Source organism: Cryptomeria japonica, chromosome 10 (genome assembly GCF_030272615.1).
Source record: "Cryptomeria japonica chromosome 10, Sugi_1.0, whole genome shotgun sequence".
Classification (NCBI taxonomy): Eukaryota; Viridiplantae; Streptophyta; class Pinopsida; order Cupressales; family Cupressaceae; genus Cryptomeria; species Cryptomeria japonica.
This window is the reverse complement of record NC_081414.1, coordinates 624,034,349-624,049,617: the sequence shown is the minus strand read 5'-3', so window position 1 is coordinate 624,049,617 and position 15,269 is coordinate 624,034,349. Positions and strand designations below refer to the sequence as shown.

Sequence of the window (15,269 nt, the reverse complement as noted above, 5' to 3'; positions counted from 1 at the left end):
ATAATGAATCAGTGTCAAAGCAAATGATAACAGATCAATATAAACACACCCGATAATGAATCAGTGTCAAAGCAAACAAGTCCGATAACAAATAGCATTATATATGCTATCGGGTTACTAGCCCGATAGCATTTAGATCGACGCTTAACTATGTTAAGCAGGTCGTCGATCTAATCCATCTTTATCCAATATCAATATCATAATCAAGATCAATGTTACAGTCTGATAAACATATTCAGTTCGGAAAGCATAAATCAAATAATCTAATAGCATAGATGAGTAAACCAAAACAGAATAGAGGAGATTAACGAGTTAGGAAAGTCTTATCTTGCAGAAGCTACTAATGCATTAACACCATATGCATATTAGCATTTGGATCTAGATTAAATGACCTAGATGATCCACCTTGATTGCTGAAACATTTGGTTGGGAGCTTGATTGATTTTCAAAATAAGCATTGATATTTGCCAATGTGTTATGGACGCTAGATATATCTCCTATGGTATCCAATTTTCCTTGCACATGTTTCATATCCTCCTGTATCTTGTTGGTTTCATCCCTTATCTCTTCCATGGATATGGTATCAATCTCCTTAAATGAATATTCACCTTTGCCAGTTTACCAAGAATGTAGGAATTCTTGCCCTTCCCTCTAGTTTGTGGCCTAGCCATATAGTGTAAAATCTTGTTTTTCATTGACCAAAACTTGATTGTGTGATTTACGATTTTTTTCAGCTCCAAAATATAATTTTATCCAAGAAAATGTCTAAAAATGTTCAATATCAACAAATTGCAGCCTATAGAGTGAATTTATGAAAAACCTTAAAATTGCAATAACTTACTGAAAACAACTACAAATGCCTCCAAATTAGGACTATAAATGGATCAACATGACCTAGTTCAACCCTAATTTAGGAAAAAATCCATTGATTTGTAGGCTTGGGAGCGAATTTCATGGAAACCCTAATTTTGCACTAATTCCTTGAATTCTGCTAGAAATGACCTCAAATCTATACTATAATGGCTTTAATATGGCCTTGAACCTTTTATAAATCAATAAAAATTTGCCAAAATGGGAGAGATGTGCACTTCCCAAATGACCTCCAAAATCAGGAAAAAAAATGTCTTGTTTCTAGCTTTTGCAATGCTAAGATCATGTTGCTCTAATACCACTTGTAACAAAACAAAGTGTACAATAGAAGAATATAATAGGAAATATGCTAGAATTACTTGATAATAATAAGCCACTTTGGGGGGGAAAACCTCCAAAAATCTACAAGGAAAACACAATTCACAATATTATGATAATATACTAACTACTAGCATCTATATATACCCTACTTATCCCTTGGATGTCACCCAAGATAACTTAGATACCTAAACATAACACCTAAGACAACCTAATTATCTAAATAAAAATATTAAAAAGATTGTTTAACTTAATTAAGAGTTAAGGTAGCCACAAACTGACTACTCATAACCTTATGCACAATATGGGATTAAGGGTGTAGCAGTAACACAAGATTAATTTGCTTCCAAGATTGCCTCTTGTCAATAACCCTCTATACCACATATTTGTTTGGGAAAATGATGAAGCTATGGGGCAAATCCAAGAGGTGTTTAAACAAATCGAGATCAATGCCAACTTTTCTCCATGTAGCAACCCAATTGTCCTTGTGCGGAAGAAAGATGGCACATTGTACCTTTGCATTGACTATAATGCGCTCAGCAAAATCACAATAAAAAATAGGTGTCCTCTACCACACATCAATGGCATCAATGCTCTTCTGGACCAACTCCACAATGCACAATACTTACCAAGATTGCCCTCAAGTCAAGATATCACCAAGTACTAGTTCATCCTAGAGATATTTGGTTGACAACATTCAAAACCATGGAGAGATTGTATGAATGGATCATTATGCCTTTTAATCAAACCAATGTGCTAATCACATTCATGCACCTACCAAATGACATTCTACTCCCCTTATCCAGTTTCTTTGTGATCGTCTACTTGGATGACATTCACATCTTTAGTAGCAAATAAAAGAAACATGTGGAGCTCATCCCTTGCATCCTAGACAATGTGTGCCAACAAAAGTTGTAGGTCAATTTCAATGAGCATACCTTTGGAGTTTGGTGTAGGGTGAATCTAGTATTTGGGCTACCAACATCCATTCTGTCATTCTGTATGACCAGAACCCAGCTTTTGTTAACTCATTATGGCAATCTTTGTGGAAAAATTTGGATATGATTGGATCAGATCATCAAACCACAACTTTTCTTTGCCAAAGAAGTTGTTAATCAGACATTTTACATCTTTTGTGCATCTATAATTGCATGCACCTTCACACTTACGATTACAACCTGCTCCACATCCAAAATGCCAACAATGGATCACTACACTATTCTATGAGACACAGTCCTTTCGAAACATGTCTTAGATTCTATCCTACAGCACCCTTGGAAATATCCTACTATACACCACCTCATGCACACATGCAAGAGCAAGAAGTGAATAAAGCACAAAAATTTCTACAATGCATTCAAAATATCCACCAACAAATACATAAGATTCTCTCACACCAATAGCATAAATGTGGAGAGTGCCATGACATGCATCACACACGTTATTCATTCAAGGTCAACAACAGAGTCTAGTTCCATGTTCAAAAGGAGTGCTTCAGGGCCCACACCAAAACATGAAGCTTTTGTGCTCTGGTCCATAAACTATTCTATACACAATTAGCAAGAATGTTATTGTTCTTAATTTCTCAAAATACTTGAGTCTTCACCCAGTATTTTATGTGGAACTCCTTAAGCCTTACTTTCCTCCTATTCTTGAGTCAGCATCAACTCAATATCCTTCAAACTTGGATCTTAAGCACTTGTGCATGGTTGCACAAGATGAGATCATACAAAAAAGCTACCACACGCACCAAGGTTCACATCATTTGTTGGAGTAGCTAAGGCGAGATAGCATGCAGATCAAGCAAAGTGATACAATCCTCAACTTTAGTTGCCACATCTCACTAAAGACACAATGGGAACCATCACTTCTAAAGATAAAGTGAAAAATCAGAATAGCCATATGAGCCTCCAGAACCTTGTGCACACCTTAAAAGCATTCTACATTAATGTGCATGACTTAATAACACACATTGTTAGCGTCCAAACTTCAACAGGCATTGTGTAGTGGTATGCCTTATTGCACAAGTCATTGTGTTGTCACATGCCTAGACACATGATTCCATGTATCTTCACATGTCACCTAGCAAGCATTACACAATCAGCAGTCTTTCACAAATGGCATCTTCATAAGACCTCTTTTTCAGCTCTGGGAATGTAACACCATCTGGGAATTCAATTGCAAGTTGACAGGCAACTATTTGTACATATAGATATTCAAACCTTTAGGAGGAAGGTCGAATATATGTACAGTTGAAGTCAAACCCGTTTGATATGTTCACCCCTTTCTAGCCAAATTATTTTTTATTCCTAGCCTTGTTATCTGTAACATCCAATTGTACCCTATTTATTTCTGCTTTGAATAGAAGTAATAGATAAAAGGTTTTTGCTGTATTTTCGATTATGTGTTGGATTATTTGTATTTCTTGTATTCAGCTGCATAATCTATAAATCCATCCTTACACTAAGAATGGTTTGTCCTTTCGACCACCTGGGATCTGAATCACTCCTTGAACTTGGCTATTGCTGAGTTGGGACTTCCCAAGAGAACTTAGTTTTGTTATATATAGCTGAGTATGGATTACCTAAAGAAATTATATTTTTGTTAAATATTTTAGTTTGTTTAGAACCTTTTTCTAGAAAGTAACATAGGTTTTGCTTTGATAGTTCCCAATTTGTTTCCATCTGTTTTATTCTTCTTTGCTTATAGGCACACCATATAGAATTCGATATCTCAGATTTCAAGACTTTCGATTATAATAGCAGTTTAGGAACACCATATTTTGCAAATAAAAACAAGTAAGCTCCCCTGATTTATTGTGCGTTGCGTCCATTAATTTGCAAATTGAGGCCAAGTAAAACATGCTTGTATCTTATTTCCAAAGGGGGTATTCGCAGTCTACTATGTTTGGCCTTCAAGTCATCCTTCTTATTTACTGGCATTTTATGGTAAATAGAGACAGCAAAAGTTATGCATATTAAATTTATTTTTGAATCAGAATTATGAATAGAAAGCAAATTGGCTAAAAGCAATACAAAACACTCTGAGCACTGCAAAACTTTAAAGAGAGTTAAGAGATGCATACTCTAAGTTCCGTCTCCGAATGGTAGATTCCTCCCCACCACCCAAGAGAAGCTCTCTCTGCAGATATATTTCTATTGTAAGATGCCCAATTTTCTAGAAAAATTAAAAGAAACAGAAAAAGAATAAAAGATTATCGAAGCAATTCTCAGATTTGAACTAAACTACATAGAGAAATGGTAGATGCACAACAAATGAAGCTTGAAGTGAATATGTATTATGAATTTCACTCAACATTTGCTAACTGCCAAGTAGTATTTGAAATGGGGTTAATCCACCCTTAAAGTAATTGAAACCAACACTCGTAGTTATGATCTCAAACAAGTTGCCAGAAGACATAATAAGATTCCATAAAAATTGAATTTAACAACCCTGTTAAAAAGTCCATGACTATGTGGACAACCCTGTTAAAAAGTCCATGACTATGTGGACAATATGAAAAAGAAGAAACGACTGAGCACAAATTCCAAGTCTGTTTCAACATAATAGAAACTTATATTATATTAAGCATTGCAAATGGTTACTAGGAAAAATAAATAAAAAAGAGCATTGTAAGCAAATGTGGTGATGTAAGGAAATAACATTACTTTGGTATAAACTTATTAAATGACAGTAAACATTATTATAATAGCAGAAATTGTTGGAAATAATGTCAATAACCATGACAGACCTTGAAGATGACATTGGAGACTCCTAGAAACTTTTGAAAACTGATATACAACATCAATTTTTTCTGAAAACTCCTGAAGAAGACAGGAAACTAGACACTTCTTGGCTGCTTCTAAAATTTGATGAGACAAATATTTTTGAACCCCAGAAACCAGCCTACCTGGAAGCCTATTCTGAGACTAAAGATAGATGCCCATCAAAAAGCGCTTCTAAAATAACAAGTTATTCTAAGTTTGATAGTACCCCTCTTAGGCTTAGAAAATGAACAAGAGTGTTTTCCAACAAACAATTAAAAGGAAACAACACTCATAACATGTTGGAATGATGATTGCATGGAATTTTGAGAGAATTGGATGGCACACACTTCAATGTGTGCATGCTTGAACTTATTATTGAATGGGGAAGTTACATTGGTGTTTATAAATAACAATTAAGTTACTTTTTAGACATAATTAGTGAGGGATTATTACATCATTAACATAAACAATATACCACAAAGTGTGCATACCAAGTCTATGTACATACTAAAAATTGTAGTCTAACATTCTGTTATACCTAATGTACCACAACTGCACACAAGAATCATAAAATATTTGGAAAAGACTATAAAAACATTGCATACATTAATAACTAGGGTAAAAAAAAGTAAATAGAAAGCATCTGGATCAAGGTTTCCAAGCCAGTATGGTAATAAGATGATGTCAAGGAAACTATCCTGGTCAACATGGATTAAGCAATTTTCTGGTGGTAAATGTTCCCCTTTTAACCATGGCAGGTACAATACCAAGGAGTATTATTTGTCAAATCAAACAAAACTTGTTGCTTGGCATTGACAGTTGAGGTATGAGACCACCCTTGGTGGATGCAATATGTTACTCAATTGACACGGATTTTATGGATTTGAAATTTAACTGCCATAAAAGCCCTATCAATTCACCACCTCCGCACAACATTGTCAACATTAATAGGCCTCAAATAGTCAATTATTTCCTACCTCTTCCTGGGCAGCTTTCTGAATATTTGCCTTGGCCTTTAAATTTGCATTCCTTAATTTCAACTGCAAGCTGCAAATCATTAATAAATGTCCAAATCAAAACCACAAGAAGCAAATACCCTAACAAAAGAACAAAAAATTGATTTTACAATAAACGACAACTAGATTAAAAAAATAAGTGGGCTTGTAAAAAGACTAACCCAAGTCGAAATCCCCACGCCACAATAAGATAGCTCATAACTTTATGGACATGTTCCAGAGCTTGTGAATTGTTAAATTATGGGTTGGTGTATAGTGGATTATTTAAATTGGGCTAAATTAGCTACACTCCTAAGTGTGCAACTTAGGTTAAAACCCTAAAAAAAATGAGGCTGCCCACAGTCACAGACTGGTAAAAATGATCGTACTAAAACCACAGAAAATAAATATATTGCTCAAAAAAATATAAACAAGATTTATATTAAATTAGACAAACTGATGAATTATAGTCAATTGGACTAAGATAAAGTGGTAAATCAATGGGGATTTTACATCCGAGTCCCAAGTTCAAACCTCCAAAAGGCAAGTCAATATGTTTTAGCTAGTACTATGTCATACCTCAATTGATCATAGGGGGAAATTTGATACCCCTCTGATATGGCATCTAAGCCTGGACATCTGCCCCTGATGCAATTAAAAGGGGACAATTTGCAAAGAATAATATATCTTACAATTAAAGTCTGGTGTGTCTTTTTTCTTTGTCTTTTGAATGGTGAAACCCAAGGTTCGAACACACACAACCCAGCTTTCGGTGCATCAAGATTCCTAATCTAGCGAGTCATGAAATTTGAAGCAAAAGATAGTCATCTATCCCAGGAAATAGATTGTACTGGATTGTCACGATGAAGACAATGTATTAATCTTACCCAAAAAATTCACCAAACGAATAAGAACTAAATTTTTTAAAATAAAAATTGCCTACCTCTGATACTCGTCCTTCCACGCTTGTAGAGTATTTTGGCAGGAATCAATCTGGTGATCTGTGGGCTGCTGTTGGGCAAGAAGATCCAACCTCAATTGTGCTGATCGGAGTGCAGATAAACAATCCTGCGCAGCTGCATTGAGTCTGGGCAGATTGTTGGCTTCCATGGTGCCTCCTGAAGTGCCGCAGGTCTCGATCAGTTGCACATGGCGAACAACTTCTGTGAAATTGTGTGCCCGTTCTTTCAAGACTTGTTCCACTGCAGCTACCACATCCTCTTCTTCATCCATTCTTATTAGTTTGGTCGGCTATTTAGGGTGGGGAACTCCTCACCGGATTCCACAATTCTCACGCTGGAAAGGTCGAACCCCAGGGATTTGAGGCGCAGATCCGTTTTTTGTTTTGAGCTCTGGATGGTTAGTTTTGAAGCGCCATTAGCCGCCCCTGGAAGATCTTCAGTCAATCAAGCATTTAAGGTATCTGTCATTAGTGTCATCGGCAAAATTCAGAGCTTGGTGAGGCTGGAGCGTCGAAGAGTCTTCCAGAAGGTATAGAAGAAAAAGTATCTAAACTCCGTTTATTTTCTACTCACCTTCACTTTTCGTCTTGGCTAACATTACTTCATTTATAAATTTTAACCATTGAATAATGAGTCTTTAATGAGGAATAATCTTTTCTTCCAATAATAATTTTTTAATTTTTATTTTTTATATATTTGTTTTTAATCTTGTATTTTTCTATATGTTCTTTATTAGTTTTGTGTTTTTAATATGTTTGTTTGTTTTTATTTTTATAATTTTTTATATTCATGAATTGGAAGCAAAAGAAAGATAGTTGTCTATCTTAGGAAATAGATTATATTTGATTATCACAATGAAGACAACGTATTAATCTCGTTCATCGAACTAATAAAAACTAAATTTTTAAAAATAAGAATGGCTTACCTTTGATACTCATCTTTCCATGCTTGTAGAGTATTTTGACAGGAATTGATCTAGTGATCAGTGGGCTACTGTTGGGTAACAAGATCCAATCTCAATTGTGTTGATCACGGTACAAATAAACAATTATGTGCAGCTACATTGAGTCTAGGCAGATTGTTGACTTCCATGGTACCTCCTGAAGTGTCACGGGTCTCAATCAATTGCATGGGGCGAACAACTTCTATTAAATTGTGTGTCCATTACTTCAAGACTTGTTCTACTACAACTACCACATCCTCTTCTTCCTCCATTCTTATTCTAGTCGTAGTAGCAAAATGCAAAAATATTGAGTGAAGAATGTGTGGGGGAAAAATGACAATAAAACTAACCGAGAATATTTTTTTCTTTTTAGCCTCGACCTTACAATAACACGAGGTAAAAAACACTTTCCCTTTTTATTGCTTATTAGTAACCGCCATAAGGTAATATTATTATGAATTATTACATAATTGGTTCTCAAAGCTAGAAATGATTTGCTATTCAAGATCAAATATGAAAATATTTTTAATGTGAATTATTGTCAATCTATTGGTTCAAAATTTTATTTTTTAAGGGTGACTAAGTTGGTAATGTTTCATTATGGAAAAATTGATCACCATTTAGATGTAATTGTGGTATAGAGAGGGTTATGAACTTAATTTAGAATGAATCAATATTTTTTGTCATAATTATTGCTTATTTTGTTTTTACCTATAGTTATACAATATAACTTCTCATGAAAAATAATTTGAGCAGATTGTTGGCAAATGGGTGGCAATGGTCAAAGAATCATGTTGGTGATAAGTATCATATACATAGATGTTACCTAATTACTAGTAGTAGGCATGCATTTGCTTGCATGGCCTTCAAAGTCGTAGTTAAAGAACAAAGTTTCTTTGATTATTGATTTGAAAACTTTTGTTGGTATCCCTTTCTTTCATTGGGATACTAAAATGCTTAGCCTTTCCTTAGTTGTAACCTTGGTACTTCTTTAATTGTTTTGGGTTGGAGAACTCAAAATTTGTGTAGATCTCAATGCATGAGAAGATTTTGGTGTCCTAGCAATAGCAAGAGAAAATAAAAATGTTTGAGGCCTCCTCGAGTTGGGCTCTCTTTGCAAAACCTCATTTTTCATGTGTTCTTGCCTTTGGCTTACAATTGAAACAATGTCATTTCTAAAACTATCTAAAGGTTCTTTAGTTTTGGTATTGTTACTAGGTCTAGAAACCCTATCACCATTGCCTATTTAGCCAATCTTTGATGAAGCATTGCCAACTTCATTGTGTTGATTATGGAGTGAATTTGAATCTCATGAAGGCTTCAAATTGATTAATGATCTTGTAAGCTTCATTATAACTATGGGAGCTTCAAAAGGTTTTGGAATCTTATCTTGTGTTTCTCGTCATTGCAACACTAAGTTTTCTTGTCATTTTTAGATTATAGAAATTTCTTCAATTGCATAACCTAGCTTTTGATACCATCTAAAAATTATAGAACTTGTGTTTATTGTTGCCCCTCTAATGTATTCCTAGAGAATTGAGGTAAAAACTTCAATAGTATGAATTTTCTCTAAAGAATTGTAGTTTGAACATCTATTTATTTTTATCTTTGAAGAGACTTGTTATTATGCTCCTAGAGCATTATGAGATAAATGAAATGTTGCAATAGCTATCTATCGGTGAACATGCCTCTTGCTTAGAGTGCATTGATAATTGGCTCACAAATGTCACATCTTGTTCAATTAACCTAGCTTAATCGCTAGATTATTGTATACTAAATGTTTAAATAAAAACAATTAGGTAGACAATTTGATTATGTTATATATTACTAAAGTGTTTATGTTGACAACTAAAAATGCAAGTGTGACAAGAATTATTGGCATTCTCTCAGGTTGGAGAGAGAGTATCATTGGGGAAAAGGTTAAGCTGATGGTGGTGATTTGTTATGATGGAATTAATACACACACACACACACACATAGATTCATGTAGTTAGATTGAATGTGTGTGAATAAGATTGTGTATTTGGATTTTGATATTCGAATAATCAGGAGAGATTGTACTAACACTAGGTCATGAGCCAAACTTTGTACAAGAAGGTGCTACTTAGTTGATATGAAGCAGTATTCCTACATTTTGTCAATAGACCCAAACTAACCAGGAATTAGCATGAGAGTGAAAATAATATTTTTTATTTTAATATTATTATTTAAAAAAAAATTAATGTTAAATAAATATCATTACATTTTACTATTAATATTATTGTAATAAATAAATATAATTAATATTATTATCTTTTAATATTGGTATTGTTAATATTATTGTAATGTATAGTGAAATGGGGTCCTATCCAGGAAACAAACTAAGATCTTAATTCCCAAATTACTATCATTCATTTGAGGAAATAGCCAACAAGATCCAACTTAAGTCTGAATGGAGAGTTGGATGTTATGTATGATTATTTCCTTTTTATATTCAATTTTGATTTGATGTGTATATGTAATGACTAGGTAAAATGATGGGAAACTGACAACATTCAGCATAAACAAACAAATACAGAAGTAGAAATAAACACATAAGCTCATATCTAGAAATGAGATGCAGAGAGGAACCCATAGCTAAAATATGGAGCTAAAAGTGTCAGATTGTGGAGATAGGTGCCCTAATCTTGTAGGTGTCTTTTTTAGTTGGGGCTTTGAAGATTATATATTAGGGGGCTCTGTAGATATTTATCTCCAAAATTTATCCTAAAAGTGTCAAAATAGTGAGCTAATTGGCGCAGTCTAGGGATTTTAACCTATTCAAAGTCTAGGATTGTCTATATTAGTCTCTATGTGCAAATCTACAATTTGGGCTATTGAATATGTAATATGCACACATAGAAGAGGGAAAAATATTACGATGTATTTGGCTTGTCTAAGTCAAAGCTTGTGTTGGTGTTTCCACCTCTATAATAGAAATGATGACGTAAAAAGAGAGCGTACCCCTAGTCGGGTAGAGAGTAAATAATAAATGAAATGCTAAATGGACAAGATTATACCCTAAGATTAATGATGGCGGTGATGCAATGCTCTTTAGACAAGGTCTCCAAGTGTTGATGCAATAATGTGATAAATCATAACAAACTTCATCATGAAAACATACTCGAAGATAAGTTGTTGTAGCTTGATGCTCTTTGTACTCAGATCTCCTCTTGATTGAATTGAATTAAGGAATAATTGCTCTTGAAAACTTAGCTTTGTGAATGATAAATGATTGCCTTATATAGGGTTATCAAGTTATTTCTCAATTTAGGCAGACTACCAATTATAAAATGAAAATATTGGGATCAAATCACAAATAGCGAGAACCGCCACATGCACATGTTCAAATTTGGGCCCTTTTTTGAGGGCCTGGTCCATTAGGACCAGGGTGTTAGGTGTGCAATAGTTTTAAACTAAAAAGGGGACAAAAAGGGACAGTGGCACATTACCAAGACCCATGACTATGATCTAGTCTCAATCTTGACACATGACAACAACAACATAAGACCGAAATGGGCTTGAAATAACCTAGGAGGAGGCACACTAATGCAAGGGCCCAAAATAGAGTGTGAAATTGTAAAGGGATACAATTTATGACACTATATTTAGCCCCCACTTTAGTGGGACTATGAACTTGTGCTCATACTCACAATAAAGTAGAGATGAAGAGATAGAGAACCTAGGAGAAAGACAAACTAGGTATAGGATGGCACTAAGTTGAGGGATGGTCAAGCCCCCGAGATTAGGATCCTATCAATCCATGCAGAATATTCAAATATACACAAAGCAAACAACATTGGTACTAAAGAAAACAAAGGGTTCGAAGTCAACTAGTTGAAGAGACCTTGATGTAAATAAAATTTAGGAAGATCCTGTTGAATATATCAAACAATAAAAGTCGTGACAAAACATGCAATTGTTTTCGAGTTTTTTTCTTCAAATAATCAAAAATTTTAAGATGTTTATTTTACCAATTTTATTCTAGATTTCCATTTAGATAATTTTTTAGGTTAATTATGGCCCATTCATGGGCAGCCTAAGGTTAATCTTAGTTCGGAGAGGGAATCGGTTTGTGTTTGGTCTAAACCTGAGCATGGGTGGATAAAAGTCAACTTTGACGGAGCTTCGAGGGGCAACCTAGGTATCTCAAGTGCAGGGTGTGTTGCTTGTAATGAGGAAGGCAAAATCCTATTCAAAGGTGCTCAGCGTTTACAAGATGGAGCGAATAACGAAGCAGAGGTGCAAGCAAATTTGCTTGTGGTAGAGTTGGTGAGTAATTTGAAGGCTCTAAAGTTCCATTTAGAAGGAGATTCGCAAATTATGGTGGAGGCAATTGCTAAGGGATCCTCCCCATGTTGGTGGATCAATATATTTATATCTATCATCTGCTCTAAATTACGTACTTTTCAAGATTTTTGAATTTCACACATTAAAGGGCAGGAAATGGGGTGGTGAATTATTTGTCAAATGTGGCATGTGAGTTGAACCAATTTGCAACCAAGCGGTGGGGGAATGCGGATGAAGAGGTACATTGGATTGCTTAGGTGGAAGTCAATGGTTACCTTTAAAAAAAAATTCAGAGAAGATGTCGAAGTACCAGACACCATAATAAGTGCAGGGAATGAACAATGAATTGGCAAGGAGTAGCATTGATGGGGAATTTTATAATTATTGTCTGTTGGTTTTATTTTTTCCTTTGAGTAAGTACAAGCTTTTAATGCAGACCCCTTTCATTTTCTTGGGAAGCATGCAAACTTCCTTTTCATGCTCGAAAGGCAGCGGTCTGAGTTTAATGCATTGATGGTTTTAAATGGTTTTTATGACACTTGCCACGATTTGGCTTTCATCTTCATTCCCGATTTTAACTGAGAGGCTGAATTCTTGGCGAGCATTGAATCAGGCTCGACAGACAAGGAAGCCAATTTCACATTGAAAACCAGAAAACAACTTTGCCCATTTCTTGGGTCATTCTCGAAGAGAAAATTGAATGGCATGTTCTTGTACAGAGACGAAAGGCTAGTGAAATGCATTCAGAGGTTGATGTACGAGAGCTTTGGGGTGGTGGAGCATCGTTATAGGACCAACATGGACACATATTCATTAATTGTGGCGTGGGGATTGGAATTGGAGTGCTTGGTGGAGTTGGTTAAAAAGGTGGTGGATGCCATTATCCCAGAGGAGTATAGCCTAGGTTTAGAATCCATTTTTGAATGGGCAGTTCCTGGCAAGAGATTCAACTTATGTGAAGGCATTGTGAATTTTTATCGTTTCTTGCGATAGAAATCCATCCCCTTCCTGAGGTGGTTGGATTTCTATCAAAGAGAGAATTATAAGGAGGAGGCTCAAATTGGGTGGGAGGCTCTCAAGACCTTTGTTGGTTTGATAGAGGTGGAAGAGGAGCTGGAGTGTGCCATCGAGGAGGATAGAGCCTTGGAAGAAGTGGAAGCAAATGGAGCTACAAAGTGTCATCCGAGGAAGAGGAAACACGGGGACCCTTGCTCCTCCTCTGGGTAGTTTCGTTAATGATGCTGATGAGCCAAAATAATGGCTCCATTTTGTCAGATTTTGTCATAAAAACTCTTGCTTTGGTCATATGTTTGGACAATGTTTAGGTCATAGAACTTCCCTGGTTGATGTCTTTTTGGTATTGTTAGATCTGATTTATCCTAGACCTAAGGTTGTTATTTGATGATCTTTATACAATCAAACTATGCAAATTATTTGAATTAATCTGAAAATATGGTTTAATTTATGTTATGTTAGCATCAATGGATACACATGCTTTTGTGCACATTAACGCCATGATGCAGGAACAACCAAGATGAGAAGATGACTAAACTAGCAATTAAGGAGACACATCATCATGGCGATGGATACAGACCCAGTCAAAGTGGACTAGCATTGAAGGAGTCCATAACCAATTGACCACTTCCTCAACATAGCAATTGGTGGAGCATTCATGATTGTTCCTAATGAAGCATAAATATAGGAAAAGAGGTTGCACTATATTTTCTCAGTAGTAGGATAGTTGTATGTTCTACATTTATGCACCGACTTCTTCATTTAATGTAATAAATCCTGCTCACCTATTCCTTTGGGACATGGGTTGGTCAGTTGAAAGTTTGCTATAAGTTTTTATTATAAATAAAGGTCTCTACTTCCTCGCAGGGGTAGATAGTGCGACCATAGAGTTAGTAGCATTCTGGTTTTCAAACTTATGTGTACTGAAATCAACTTGAAATGAATAAGATGAAGATGATGGTATTCTGAGCCTATCAATTGTTATCTGATTTTTGGATATACTCACTCAAGGGGGGCCACTTGGTGAGTAGTTCTCATGTATTTGTTATGTAATTTTCATTTCGTTATAGTTGTTGTTTCGGTGTTTGACTGTTCCACTGGAAACAGTTCTTGTGTCTGTTCTTACAACCAAAGTAGACAGAGTGGTTCCTGTCCACTAACCAGAGCATTGTCATTAGTAGTTGTTGCTTAAGTTGCTTTCAACTGTGAGTTTTGATAAATTGTTAAGCCATTATGATTCTGCATATTTCTTTCAGAAACTTTCCTTTTCCTGCAGTAAGATAGAATGGCTTCAACTCGAGCTTAGTGCACATACAATGTTGACCTATTTCAAGTTTACATCCCTGGTCGATAAAGTAAATGAATCTTTTTCATAGGAAAGGTAGCTACTTAGTAAGGATGTCTATGAGATTTTGCAAAGATCTAGAGGCGATGGAAAGCACAAATAAGAGAGAACAAAATAGATGATAGGAATAAAATATATTCTATCAAGATGAAAATACTGATCAACTGGATCATCAAGCAATCAATTACATACAATGTAGATGAGCTTGCTTATAAAGGCAAGGCAATATGGATATGTGAGCACACAAACATGACATGTGGCTCAATAAGAAACAAGGGTAGGTAGGAAATAGGTGTGGTAGGTAAGAGAAACAATATAATATTCCACATGAGGTGGATCACCCATTGAATGTGGAATGTAACAACAAGATAAGACCACAAAAGGTGGAAATTCTCCTACACACACTATCCCAATGTGGCACAAACACCCAAGTGTCTCATATCCAAACTACTATGAAATGCATTATCCTAAGTAAACTTAAGTAAGGTGCAATTATATCCAACATGAATAATTAATTACACCAACACCCCCCCTTAAGTGCAACTTAGGGGAATGCACTTAAGTCTACAATGAAACTAAGCAATGCAAGATGGGTCTCAGCTACTAGGCCATGTTAGATACCCATGTACAAATGCAAATGCATGCAAACCAATGAATCTCTCACAAACGGAGAAAGAGAGAAAAACCACATGGGAAAAAACTCCCCCCCAAAAGAGAGATGATGAAAGCATATAATGCTCTTAATGA

At 35.3% G+C, this 15,269-nt stretch overlaps 1 protein-coding gene across 1 annotated transcript in view; it reads right to left on the bottom strand.

Moving 5' to 3' along the window:
• The window catches only part of LOC131029976 (uncharacterized), a 41,970-nt gene extending 34,462 nt beyond the window's left edge, over positions 1–7,508 (bottom strand). The window contains exons 1-3 of the mRNA XM_057960661.1: positions 6,894–7,508; positions 5,933–6,002; positions 4,274–4,329 (exon numbers count right to left, since the gene is read on the bottom strand). Coding sequence (XP_057816644.1) covers positions 4,274–4,329; positions 5,933–6,002; positions 6,894–7,183 — 416 coding nt within the window. The 5' untranslated portion in view covers positions 7,184–7,508. The remainder of the gene's footprint in view (positions 1–4,273; positions 4,330–5,932; positions 6,003–6,893) is intronic.
• Between the last annotated feature and the right edge of the window lie 7,761 nt (positions 7,509–15,269).